This window comes from Phyllobates terribilis, unplaced genomic scaffold (genome assembly GCF_046119375.1).
Source record: "Phyllobates terribilis strain yellow unplaced genomic scaffold, ASM4611937v1 Scaffold_8__6_contigs__length_399053987, whole genome shotgun sequence".
Classification (NCBI taxonomy): Eukaryota; Metazoa; Chordata; class Amphibia; order Anura; family Dendrobatidae; genus Phyllobates; species Phyllobates terribilis.
The window spans coordinates 36,272,158-36,286,520 of record NW_027362768.1 but is presented as its reverse complement, the minus strand read 5'-3'; the positions used below and the strand labels follow the sequence as shown (position 1 = coordinate 36,286,520).

At 45.2% G+C, this 14,363-nt stretch overlaps 1 protein-coding gene across 3 annotated transcripts in view; it reads right to left on the bottom strand.

Annotated features, from left to right (window-relative positions):
- Window positions 1-14,363, bottom strand: part of KCNT2 (potassium sodium-activated channel subfamily T member 2) — a 1,642,055-nt gene that overhangs the window by 817,535 nt on the left and 810,157 nt on the right. For all 3 annotated transcript variants that reach the window (XM_073642937.1, XM_073642939.1, XM_073642938.1), the window contains exon 4: window positions 1,457-1,505. In XM_073642937.1, the coding sequence (XP_073499038.1) occupies window positions 1,457-1,505 (49 nt within the window). The remainder of the gene's footprint in view (window positions 1-1,456; window positions 1,506-14,363) is intronic.

Sequence of the window (14,363 nt, the reverse complement as noted above, 5' to 3'; positions counted from 1 at the left end):
TCGAGTCAAAGAAAATTTCATTAATTCTATATGTAAACTGTGAAATGATGCTTAATATTACCGTAAATATGATGTTCTTCACCCCTAAGTTAAGTGCTTTTTAATTTAAATACATATAATAAGTATTAATTTATCATCAAAATATTTTTCTGATGTTGTGAACAGTTTACTCAAGACATATTCTATAGATTGCTAATAAGAAATAATAAAAAAACAAACAATAAGAACCTAGCTTAAAAATTCCTAACTGCAAAAGATACAAAAAGTGTGAGGATACAAATTGCAAAGCATGTTGAATCATTATGTTGTGGCAGTTGATAGGACGTTCAGTGGCAGGCAGACAAAAGAGGACCCTATCATTTTAATCATATTCGGATAAAAAAAAAATAATTTATTTTACTCTCTTATATTGCGCTATTAATTCCACATCACTTTACAGAGATTATTATTACTGTCCCCATTGGGGCTCACAATAAAACATATATATATATTTATATATATATATATATATATATATATATATATATATATATGCACGCACCGACCCTTGTGAGCAGCACAGCTGCCCTTTTAAATCAGCTGCCCCTGTCAGATTGAAGGATGGGAATGTCTGTTCCCGCTCATCTCTACCAGCCATTCCTGAAACCTGGACCCATTAAAAAACTCTCTCAACATTAATAGTGCTGGAGCCTGCTTTTCCGGGCTTCACATCACTGAGGCTACCCCCTTAGGTGACATATATATCCCTGCCAGGACCTGTGCAGCTGCTTCCTTACATGATATATATACATCGTAAAGTTTCAACTCATTTGTTTGCATTTGAAGTAGTCAAGAGAATCGGTTTAAGTAAAAACATCAAGGTTGGTTTATTAAGAGTCCTTAAACCATGCAGCAAACAAAGAAAATAAACAGCCTTTCAGTGCAGACAAAAAAAGTAAACAGTCCAAATAGCAACACTTTGCTGTTGGTCTGGTACACCCATGCTGGATAGCATCCTGTACACAAACTCAGTCAGGAGCCATCACGCAGGAGGCTTTCTTACCTCCACACTCTGTGCAGTAATGATACAGCTGGACTTCCTTATATCCGCCATACCATGCCAGTCCCACCCATCTCTCGGACTGCTCGTAAACCCGTCACTAACCACGCCTTAATAACACTCTCAGCACTATATGTTCTGGAGCTTGCTTCTGGACTTACATAAGTGAGGATATCCAACTCTGTGATACATATCTCCCTTCATTGATGTGTTCAGTGGCAATCTTACAATATAAATTTATATATGTGTATTAAAAGATGAAGCAATTTTAAGAAAAACATATTTTCTATAAACGAAGCTTTACCACTTCACAACTAACATGGTAGCATGGTATGTGGATTGCACAATGGTAAATCAAATGAAAAACTGGCAGTGTAATTGAAGTCATGTGGAAATATCAATTAATAAGTGAGTTACCTGTAATCCCCACAGGGGCAAACTTCTCTCCACCCATATTATAGAAGACCTGTAATAAAGCACATTGGACAAATTATAAAGCATTTCTAAAGCTATTTCAGTAATCTTGTATCAGTTGTACAGTATGTTGAAATGATTCTGCTACTTGTACCTAAAAAATCTTGGGATTTATTAATATAGTACAAGTAAAAATATTACATTAAAATGGTTTACTAGCCCTTATGACTCCTGTTCTTAAAAAAAACAGGAGCCTTGTATAATTCCTCAGTATTCCATCTGTTATGAATCGCAATGACCTGGTTTAAATAGTTTCACTCAGTAGGTTACAAGGGTACTTTGATATTCTCCAGTTCCCCTTTATTTTACTCACTTATATAGTGCCATTAATTCCACAGCGCTTTACAGACATTATCAGCACTGTCCCCACTGGGGTTCACAATCTAAATTCCCTATCAGTATGTCTTTGGAGTGTGGGAGGAAAATAGAGAACCTGGAGGAAACCCACACAAACACGGGGAGAACATACAAACTCCTTGCAGATGTTGTCCTTGGTGGGATTTGAACCCAGGACCCCAGCGCTGCAAGGCTGCAGTGCTTAACACTGAACCACCGTGCTGCCCCTCATCTGGCCTTTACTGCAAATGCCCCATGGTGGCATCTATAGAGTGGCTGCTGGCTGTAGTGAACTGAGATATTAGCAACCAGAAGAGTGAGTACAATGGCAACATTTGATTCCGAAAGTGTAGCCAAAGGAAAGCTGGAATTAAAGTCCAAAGCGTCAAAAAAGGAAACTAACAGTCTAAGGTCAATGCAGACAGGTATCTAATAGAGTAATGGAGGAACAATAGCTTGGTCAATAATGAAAGAGTGAATCTACAATAGCACACCACAGTAAACAATGCAAAAATTTGCATATTTATCATGTACAGGTTTAAAGGGAATCTGTCTAATGATAAATCCTTCATTCTAAGTAAACAACAGCACACAGCTTGATAAGTGACAAATAGCTGAATTCAGTGTCTTAACCCCAACCTCATGCTGTCCTCAGTTTACATACAAAAATCTTCTAACAATTTTCTTACAATCGTCTAACTATCCTAAGGATAGGGCATCAATGTCAAAGTAGTGGACAACCCCTTTAAATAAGACGTTGCTATACATGTTTCAGCAGATGTAACTTATTTGTAATGTTCTTTATTCTTACATAATTTTTGAAAGTCTAAAAGAATCATGTTAAAGTAACTGAAATTGATTACATTTATCCATGTATAAAAATGCATATATGAAATTGAGATTTTCTCATCCTATGATTCTGTAATTAAATTTTCCAAATACAAAATGTACGCATCTTTAAACAAGCCGACCAAATTCATGATGAATCGAACAAAACAAACTAGAGTTCACAACAGAATCAATAAGATCATTTCTCCTGATGGAATTTCTCTAACAGACCCCAAAGACATTGCTGACTCTTTCGCCAAATTTTACCACATTCTTTATAATATTAACCTTCAATCCCCTTCACCCGTGCCAGATAAAAACACTATTGACTCATTCTTATCATCCTTAAACTTGCCTAAACTAAACCCCACTGATTTGGAAATATTAACTAACCCTTTTTCGAGTAAAGAAATTGAAGAGGTCATTCATCATCTAAAACCCTTCAAATCCCCGGGTTCAGTTGGCTTCATCAACGAATATTACAAAACCTTAAATGAAATACTATCGTCATAGTTGTCCCAAATTTACAATTTAGCATCCTCCATAGGTACCTTCCCCAAAAAAATGTTAGAAGCCACCATTATCCTTATCCCTAAAACAAAATGAGACTTAAATAAAGTAAATAATAATAGACCAATTTCCTTAATTAACTCAAATATTAAAATTTATTCCAAAATTCTAGCCAATAGATTAAATAATATTCTTCCACATATAATAAACAACGATCCAATCGGCTTTATTAAAAAAAGACAATCAACTGATGGCACTAGGAGAATATTAAACATTATTAAACAATTAATTCCAAAAAACTCCAATCAGTAATAATCACATTAGATGCAGAAAAAGCATTTGATGGATTAAATTGGGACTTTTTAAAATCTTCTTTACTAAAATTCGGCTTTATTGAAAAATTCTTATCATTTATCATGGCTCTATACTCCAACCCTAGTGCCAAAATTTATACTAATAATTATTTATCCAATTCCTTCCAAATCACCAAGGGTACTAGACAGGGTTGCCTTTTTTCCCCCTTCTATTTATTCTAGCAATGGAAGCCTTGGCCCAAAAAATCTCAAATAACCAAAATATTCTAGGAATACAAACCCCCACCCGACATTTCAAAATTAGCCTCTTCACGGGCGATTTATTGTTAACCCTTACGGATCCCGTAAACTCCATCAAAGAACTTTCAAAGATATTAAAATTATTTTCGACAGTATCATATTTTAAAATTAATGAGGAAAAATCATAGATTTTTCAGTTTAATCTAAATAACGATTTAATTGACAAAATTAAAGTCATCTCATGCTTAAGCTGGGCAAAAAAAGAGATTACCTATTTAGGCATAACCATTACTAACAAGATAAATCCTTACTCTCCTCAAATCTAAATACACTGACTAAAACCATTACTAAAGACTAGCTATTGAGCTCGTTCTACGCGTGGCTAGCATTTTTATTGGTATATGATCTCCCATGCTGGTATGTGCTGCCCCCATCCTGGAATTTGTGCTACCCCCATTCTAGTATTTGTGCTGCCCCCATCCTGGTATTTGTGCTCCCCAATCCTGTTCCCCCATCCTGTTATGTGCTGCCCTCATCCCTATCCTGGAATGCATGGCACGCCTCATCCCTATCCTGGTATGCATGGCACCCCTCACCTCCAATCCTAGTATGCATGGCACCCCTCACCCTCAATCCTGGTATGCATGGCACCCCTCATCCCCAATCCTGGTATGCATGGCATCCCTCACTCTCAATCCTGGTACACATGGCACCCCTTACCCTCAATCCTGGTACGCATGACACCCCTCACCCCCAATCCTGGTACACATGGCACCCCTCACCCTCAATCCTGGTATGCATGGCACCCCTCATCCCTATTCTGGTATACATGGTACCCCTCATCCCTATACTGGTATGCATGGCCCCTCATCCGAATCCTGGTATGCATGGCCCCCCCACATCCCTATCCAGGTATGCATGGTACCCCTCATCCCCCAATCCTGGTATGCATGGTACCCCTCACCCCTGGTATGCATAGTACCCCTCACCCCTCAATCCTGGTATGCATGGCACCTCTCTTCCCTCAATCCTGATATGCATGACATCCCTCATCCCCAATACTGGTATGCATGGCACACCACCATCCTCAATCCTGGTATGCATGGCACCCCATCCCCAATCGTGGTATGCATGACACCCCTCATTTAAAATCTGGTATACATGGCACTAGTGATGAGCGATCATGCTCACTACTGCTCGGTGCTCGCCCGAGCATCTCACTGCTCGAGATGCTCGGCGTTCGCCGAGTATTTCCGGGTTGCTCGGGCGGGAACTTGGGTCCCCACCCTGCATGTTTGGCTCTCTTTAGAGAGCCAATCAACATGCAGGGATTGCCTGCCATGCACTGTAATGCCGTAGCCATGTTGGTTGTGGGCATTACAGTGATTGGCTGGCCGCACAACGTCATCAGGTCTATATCAGACCTGGCGCTACCATGCTCGTCACAGTCATTCTGGATCAGACAGTGTAGGGAGAGCTGCTGCTGTGTCAGGAAGAGATTTGATTGTGTATTAGGAAGTGTAGGGAGAAAAACCGTACATTACACATATCCATCTTAACAAACAGTCCTTTTGAGGACTAATCCACCTGCAGAGATATCAGGCAGGCAGGGTGTATAGGCAGGCAGGCAGGGTGTATAGGCAGGCAGGCAGAGTATATAGCAGACTGCAGTGCATATAGCACAAGAGGCTCCATTCCAATTCTGCCTTCTGCTGCTGTTAGATATTTCTATACAAAGGCCCAGGTCTCAGTGGCCAGGAATACTTTTCTTTGGCTCTTAATCCTCATTATTTGCTTAAAAAGCAATCCAGAGAACACCATTTTTTCTGCACCATTTGCTTGTTGGCACTGAAGAATACAGCCAGGTCTTTTCCATATTAGAAATCCAGCTATTTAAAACTGTGTTTTCTCCGTCAAACGGATCACATATACGTTGTCAGAAAATACTGGAATTTCTGGCCTCCATTAAAAATTTCTTTTAGTGTGTCATTGAAGCAATTCACCACAGTTTGCTGTTCAAACTACTTATCTACAGGCCAGGTTTTTAAAACTCTGTTTTCTCTGTCAAACGGATCACATACAGTGCATTGTGAAAGTATTTGGCCCCCTCAAATTTTTCTACCTTTTGCCACATTTCTGGCTTCAAACATAAAGATATAAAATTCTAATTTTTTTGGGAAGAATCAACAACAAGTGGGACACAATCGTGAAGTGGAACGAAATTTATTGGATATTTTAAACTTTTTTAACAAATTAAAAACTGAAAAGTGGGGCGTGCAATATTATTCGGCCCCCTTGAGTTAATACTTTGTAGCGCCACCTTTTGCTGTGATTATAGCTGAAAGTCACTTGGGGTATGTCTCTATCAGTTTTTCACATCGAGAGGCTGAAATTCTTGGCTATTCTAACTTGCAAAACAGCTCGAGCTCATTGTGGTTGGATGGAGGGCGTTTGTGAACAGCAGTTTTCAGCTCTTTCCACAGATTCTCAATTGGATTCAGGTCTGGACTTTGACTTGGCCATTCTAACACCTGGATACGTTTATTTTTAAACCATTCCATTGTACATTTTGCTTTATGTTTGGGATCATTGTCTTGTTGGAAGATAATTCTCCGTCCCAGTTTCAGATCTTTTGCAGACTCCCACTGGTTTTCTTCCAGAATGGTCCTGTAATTGGCTCCGTCCTTCTTCCCATCAATTTTAACCATCTTCCTGTCCCTGCTGAAGAAAAGCAGACCCAAACCATGATGCTGCCACCACCATGTTTGACAGTGGGGATGGTGTTTTGAGGGTGATGAGCTGTGTTGCTTTTACGCCAAACATATCGTTTTGCATTGTGGCCAAAAAGTTTGATTTTGGTTTCATCCAACTAGAGCACCTTATTCCACGTTTGGTGTGTCTCCCAGATGGCTGGTGGCAAGCTTCAAACAAGACTTTTTATGGATATCTTTGAGAAATGGCTTTCTTCTTGCCACTCTTCCATAAAGGCCAGATTTGTGCAGTGTACGACTGATTGTTGTCCTATGGACAGACTCTCCCACCTCAGTTGTAGAACTCTGCAGTTCATCCAGAGTGATCATGGGCCTTTTGGCTGCATCTCTGATCAGTCTTATCCTTGTTTGAGATGAAAGTTTAGAGGGACGGCCGGGTCTTGGTAGATTTGCAGTGGTCTGATACTCCTTCTATTTCAATATGATCGCTTGCACAGCGCTCCTTGAGATGTTTAAAACTTGGGAAATCTTTTTGTTTCCAAATCTGGCTTTAAACTTCGCCACAACAGTATCTCAGACCTGCCTAATGTGTTCATTGGTCTACTTGATGCTCTCCGCAATTGAAACAGAACCATGAGACTATCACAGGGCAGGTGCATTTATACACAGACTTGATTACACAGAGGTGGATTCTATTTATCATTACCAGTCATTTAGGACAAGATTGGATCATTCAGAGATCCTCACTGAACTTCTGGAGTGAGTTTGCTGCACTGAAAGTAAAGGGGCCGAATAATATTGCACGCCCCACTTTTCAATTTTTAATTTGTTAAAAAAAGTTTAAAATATCCAATAAATTTCATTCCACTTCACGATTGTGTCCCACTTGTTGTTGATTGCTCCCCAAAAAATTAGAATTTTATATCTTTATTAGTATTGAACGAGCACTAAAATGCTCGGGTGCTCGAAGCTCGGGCCGAGCTCACCGTAATACTCGGGTGCTCGACCCGAGCAACGAGCCCAATGTTAGTCTATGGGAGACCCGAGCATTTTTGCGTCGGCACCCCCGGCAGTCTGTAGAAAGCCTAAAAAGTGCCCACACTGTAGCGACAGTGCTCAAAAGACATGGGGACAGCATGGGCATCGCCCCAGGAAGCATTTCTGACCCCCAGGTCACTGCTGTCAACAACGTGGTCAGAGGTATTAAGCCACTTTTAAGGGCTCACAATAAAACATTCAAAAACGAAACTGAAACTGCTTTCCTGTGAAATATGTTAAGGAAGTTCCTTTCCAGGGTAAAGACTGGTGTATAAGGTAAAATAAATAACCAAAAACAAAAATACTCCTCCACACCTTGGGATATGTTCACGAGTAGCATTTTTTATGCATTTTTGCACTTTAGTATTGCTTTCAACCGTGACAAATGCATTCACCGGGAAATGTCATTTTAACAGTTTACAATCTTATCTGTCCATCTGCTGTTTGACACATGCATACAGTGCTGAAAAGACATGGGAACAGCATGGGGAAGACCCCTGGAAGCATCTCTGACACCCAGGTCACTGCCTAAAAGTGTGCCCATCAGACGTGATCCTTTCCGCATCTGAAGATGCAGACTTGCAACTATCCCCGTGCAGGTCCTTGTCCCAGGGCAGTGTTCAATTGTACCTCCCCCATTCCTTGCAATGCAAGCGAAAGTATGCAGCCTGCCACCCACCCACCCCCATGCTGCAATACCATACTGCTAGCTTGCTTGCACTTGAAATAGGGCCTTTAAGTTTGGAGGAGGCTAAAGCTGGCCACTACCTTATGGCTGCTTCAGCAGCGAGGTATCCATACTGAGTCCCCAGCCGCCCGGTGGCCGGGTGTCCTTGCTCGGTCCCCAGCCGCCCCGCAGCCGGGTGTCCACACACAGTCCCCAGCCGCCTGGGGGCAGCCGGGTGTCCATAAACGGTCCCCAGCCACCCCTATTTCTCCTTTAAACTTCCCCTACACTTTTGTTAGCCTGGCCTGCTTTAGGGCAGCATTGGACGAGCCTACCAGAGAACCAGACTCCTCCGGTTGCCCTGGCTTCTACATAAGGGGAGTTGAGAGTGCCAAGGAGGAGCATGATGATGTTAAAAGTTAGCATCTGCTTTGTTTTCTTGGAATGCAAGAGTAAGTGTGCAACCTGCCACCCACCCACCCCCAGGCAGAAATTCCATACTGCTAGCTTGCACTTGAAATGGGGCCTTTTAGTTTGGAGGAGGCTGAAGCTGGCCACTACCTCATGGCTGCTTCGGCAGCGAGGTATCCATACTCAGTTCCCAGCCGCCCGGCGGCCGGGTGTTCATGCTCGGTCCCCAGTCGCCAGAGGGCAGCCGGGTGTCCATACTCGGTCCCCAGCTGCCCCGCGGCAAGGTGTTCACACACAGTCCCAAGCCGCCTGGGGACGGCCGAGTGTCCATAAACGGTCCCCAGTCACCCCTATTTCCCCTTGAAACTTCCCCCACACGTTTCTTAGCCTGGCCTGCTTTAGGGCAGCATTGGACGAGCCCACCAGAGAACCAGACTCCTCCGGTGGGCCCTGGCTTCTCCATCAGGGGAGTTGAGAGTGCCAAGGTGAGGAACATGATGATGATGATAGAAGTTAGCTTCTGCTTTGTTTTCTTGGAATGCAAGCGTAAGTGTGCAACCTGCCACCCACCCACCCCCAGGCTGCAATACCATACTGCTAGCTTGCACTTGAAATGGGACCTTTTAGTTTGGAGGAGGCCGAAGCTGGCCACTACCTCATGGCTGCTTCAGCAGCGAGGTATCCATACTCAGTCCCCAGCCGCCCGGCGGTCCGGGTGTCCATGTTCTGTCCCCAGCTGCCAGGGGGCGGCCAGGTGTCCATACTCGGTCCCCCGCCGCCCTGCGGACGGGTGTTCACACACGGTCCCCAGCCGCCTGGGGGCGGCCGAGTGTCCATAAACGGTCCCCAACCGCCCCTATTTCTCCTTGAAACTTCCCCCACACTTTTCTTAGCCTGGCCTGCTTTAGGGCAGCATTGGACGAGCCCACCAGAGAACCAGACTCCTCCGGTGGGCCCTGGCTTCTCCATCAGGGGAGTTGAGAGTGCCAAGGTGAGGAGCATGATGATGATGATGATAGAAGTTAGCGTCTGCTTTGTTTTCTTGGAATGCAAGCGCATGTATGTAGTAGCGGCTAGGCCTGAGGTGGTCAGCGTTTTGACGCATATCCTACCTCCTCCGAGGATTGCTGGATGTTTTCCTGCTACTATACCAGTTCTATGACTCCCGTTAAAACAAAGCTTCAGGTGATGAATGATGGATGAGGTGGTGGCAAAAGAGAAAGAGCAGGAGGAACAGGGACCATTCACATCAATATCAGGCCAGTCAACAGCACATGTCTTGTAGGATATGTTTCTGTACCTAAAGGAGCTGTTCGGCTACACAGTTATAGGGCATGCAGTGAGTGCAATGCCTAACAAAAAATTTGAGGCACTGCAATGCCCCTTGGAAGTGACATGGAGGTCAGAGGGCCTTAACTGAACTGTTTTTTCCATTTATAGCAACTGGGTCTCATGTGCACTGTTGGCCTAAGCAGAAAATGGAAAGCTTTCCAAAAATTATGAGGAACTGCAATGCCCCTTGAAACAGACGTGGATTACAGCATACTTAAAACCTTCTACCCATTATTGGAGAGTGGGTCTCCCTTAGTGTTCGCCTATGCATTGAAAAGCAAAAGCTGACTAAAATTAGGAGGAAATGCAATGCCCGTTGGAAGAATGGTGGAGTTTGCAGTGGAATAAAAAGACAATATCAATGCCCCTTGAAAAAGTTGTGGAGGTCGCAGTAGCTTAACAAGACGGTTTTAATGCCCCTGGGAAAAGTGGTGGAGGTTGCAGTAGCTTAACAAGGCGGTTTTAATGCCCCTAGGAAGAGTCGTGGAGGTCGCAGTAGCTTAAAAAGACGGTTTTAATGCCCCTATGCAGAATGGTGGAGTTTGCAGTGGAATAAGAAGACAATATCAATGCCCCTTGAGAAAGTGGTGGAGGTTGCAGCAGCTTAACAAGACGGTTTTAATGCCCCTTGGAAGAGACGTGGAGGTTGCAGTAGCTTAACAAGACGGTTTTAATGCCCCTTGGAAGAGACATGGAGGTCGCAGTAGCTTAACAAGATGGTTCTAATGCCTCTGGGAAAAGTGGTGGAGGTCGCAGTAGCTTAACAAGATGGTTTTAATGCCCCTTGGAAGAATGGTGGAGGTCGCAGTGGAATAAAATGACAATATGAATGCCCCTGGGAAAAGTGGTGGAGGCCGCAGTAGCTTAACAAGACAGTTTTAATGCCCCTTGGAAGAGACGTGGAGGTCGCAGTGGAATAAAAAGACAATATCAATGCCCCCTGCGAAAAGTGGTGGAGGTCGCAGTAGCTTAAAAAAACGGTTTTAATGCCCCTTGGAAGAATGGTGGAGGTTGCAGTAGCTTATAAAACTGTTTTAATGCCCCTTGGAAGAGACGTGGAGGTCGCAGTAGCTTAACAAGACGGTTTTGATGTCCCTTGGAAGAGACGTGGAGGTCGCAGTGGAATAAAAAGACAATATTAATGCCCCTGGGAAAAGTGGTGGAGGTCGCAGTAGCTTAACAAGACAGTTTTAATGCCCCTAGGAAGAGTCGCGGAGGTCGCAGTAGCTTAACAAGACGGTTTTAATGCCCCTTGGAAGAGACATGGAGGTCTCAGTGGAATAAAAAGACAACATCAATGCCCCTGGGAAAAGTGGTGGAGGTCGCAGTAGCTTTACACGACGGTCACCCTGGTGGTATAGTGGTGGTGGAAGCTGAGGATAAGGAGAAGAGCAAAATACATCCGTAATGGGGAAGCGTATACCCATGTGTGGGTGTGAAGCAGTGCATGGGAATACACCTCCCAAAATAACACAGTGGATTTGACTTTATGTTACTCTGCTGTCATTTGGTGGTGTTGTGAAGTATGGCCCAATCCAGCCCTTGTTCAATTTGATAAGGGTCAGCATTGACAGTTGACAGGTGACTGCGCTTATCAGTTATAATTCTCCCAGCGGCACTAAAAACACGCTCCAATAACACGCTAGCGGCAGGGCAGGCCAGGACCTCCAAGGCATACAGAGCGAGTTCATTCCAAGTGTCCAGCTTGGATACCCAAAAATTAAAATGCACAGAGGAATCACGGTGGACGCTGGTAAGGTCGGAAAGGTACTCCCTCACCATCTTTTGATACTTTCCACGCCTTGTGAGAGTACCCCGCACCTCAAGACCTGTAAGCTGGGTGGGTGTCAGAAAACTGTCCCAGAATGTTGACACTGTTCCCCTGCCTCTGCTGGATTGGAGTTGCGTCTCTCTCGCCTGTATGCCTTGGTTGGTCAACGAACTGTGACCTCTGCCGCTAGCGTGGTTAGATGGGAATTTTTTTAACAGTTATACAGCAATGGCCTTCAGGTACTGCCCCATTTTTGTAGACCTCTCCACCTCAGGAATAAGAGAGTTAAAGTTCTCCTTGTAGCGGGTGGCTAAAACTGTCACCAACCAGTAATGACTGTCACCCAACATTTTGACAACGCGAGGGTCACGGTTAAGGCAGCGTAACCTAAAGTCAGCCATGCGAGCCAGACTGGTAATGGGCAAGACTTCTGTGTCCTCACCAAGATGACGACTGATCATGCTCTCCTCCTCCTCCTCCTCCCCCCTGTCCTCAGGCCACCCATGCTGAAGCGACTGTATGACAGTTGTACAGGTACTACCATCTACAGCGCATGTTACCAGCTCCTGTTCTTCCTCCTCCTCCTCCTCTCCCTCATTGTCCCCCAATGAATGTTGGGATGAAATGAGGCTGGGCTGTGTGTAATCGCCCATTACGGGTTCTTGATCCATCTCATAATACTCTGGCTGCAATGCCTCCTCCTTAATTCTCTGCAGAGAGCGTTGCAAAAGACAGACAAGTGGGATTCTGACGCTAATGATGGCCTCATCGCCACTCACCATCTTTGTGGACTCCTCAAAGTTTGTCAGGATGGTACATATGTCAGACATCCAGGTCCACTCCTGAGGTCTTATGTGTGCAGTCTGACCTAAATATCGATGGCCTTGTAGCAGTTGGTACTCCACAACTGCTCTCTTCTGCTCACAAATCCTTTGCAACATATGGAGGGTAGAGTTCCAACATGTGGGGACATCACACACCAGTCGGTGTGCCGGAAGCTGCAAACGCTGCTGCAACACAGCAAGGGCGGCGGAAGCTGTAGCCAATTTCCGAAAATGAGCTGACAGGCACCTTACTTTGACAAGCAGATCTGGCAACTCGCGATACGATTTAAGAAACCGCTGAACCACGAGGTAAGCACATGAGCCAGGCATGGTAAGTGTGTGATCTCGCCTCGCCTCAGAGCCGCCACCAGGTGACGGCCATTGTCACACACGACCATGCCTGGATGTAGGTTCAGCGGTCTCAGCCACAGATCTGCCTGCTCTTTCACAGCTGTCCACAGCTCACAAGCAGTGTGAGGTTTATCACCTAAGCTTATGAGTTTCAGCACAGACTGTTGTCGCTTGGCTGAGGCAGTACTGCAGTGCTTCCAGCTTGTAACTGATGTGGTGATATCTGAGATGGAGACTGAACATGAGGAGGAGGAGGAGGATGATGAGCAGAAGCTGTACACTGTGGGGGCAACTCTGACTGACTTAGGGCCCGCAATCCTCAGTGTGGGGAGGATGTGTTCCGTCCCAAGGTCCGACTGGGACCTGGCTTCCACTATGTTTACCCGGTGTGCCGTCAGGGAGATGTATCGTCCCTGGCCACAAGCACTTGTCCACGTGTCCGTTGTCAGGAGGACTCTCCCAGTAACTGCTTTGTAGAGGGCACGGCAGAGGTTTTGGGACACGTGCTTGTGTAGTGCGGGGATGGCACACCGGGCAAAATAGTGTCGGCTGGGGACCGAGTACCGAGGGACGGACACCGCCATAAGGTTGCGGAAGGATTCCGTCTCCACCAGCCTTAAAGGCAGCATTTCCAAAGCAAGCAGTCGTGAAATGTGCGAATTTAGGACTGTATCCTGTGGGGCATTGGCTGCGAATTTGCACTTTCGTTCAAAGGTCTGGGATATGGACAATTGAACGCAGCGGTGGGACATGACGTTGATGCTGTTTCTTGAGAAACTGAAATAACAAGTGAAGACTGAGAGGAGGGGGCATCTTTGCATGCAATATGGACAGGGGATTGCCTTGCACGCACAACAGGGGGTTCTATTACATGCACAACAGCAGAAGAAGCAGTGTTGACACCCGCTGACACTAGTCGAGGACCCTGGGGTTCGCCCCGTAAAGTCGGGTGCTTTGCTGCCATGTGCCTGATCATGCTGGTGGTGGTAAGGCTGGTAGTTTTGTCACCCCTGCTGATGCTGGCATGGCAGGTGGTACAAATGGATTTTTTGGTGTAATCAGCAGAGTCTTTAAAATAATTCCAGACTCTGGAAGACCTACCGGTTGTAGTGGCAACGTCCCTCATATTGGTGTTACGGAGAATGGATGCCCACCTTCTGTCTGCGGCCACCACACTGCTTCTTCCTGCCTGTTGGGGTGCTCTGCCTCCCTCCCCCTGAATGCTGCTGGCCTCGCTCTGTGTGTCCTCCTGCCACTTGGGTCAGTTACTAGATCATCCACCACCTCTTTCTCTTCCACTTGCGCACCACGATCCTCCTCCTCACATCGAGGCAATTTTGTCTCGTCATCGTCCACCTCTTGTGACAAATTGCCAGCGTCGACTTCCTGTGGCTGTGGCTGTTCAAATACTTGGGCATCGATACATGGGATCTCCTCTTTCACCACTTCAAGCGGAGCAGGCAAGGGGCACAAATATGGAAATGAACCAGTGAACAGCTCTTCAGAATGTCCAAGTG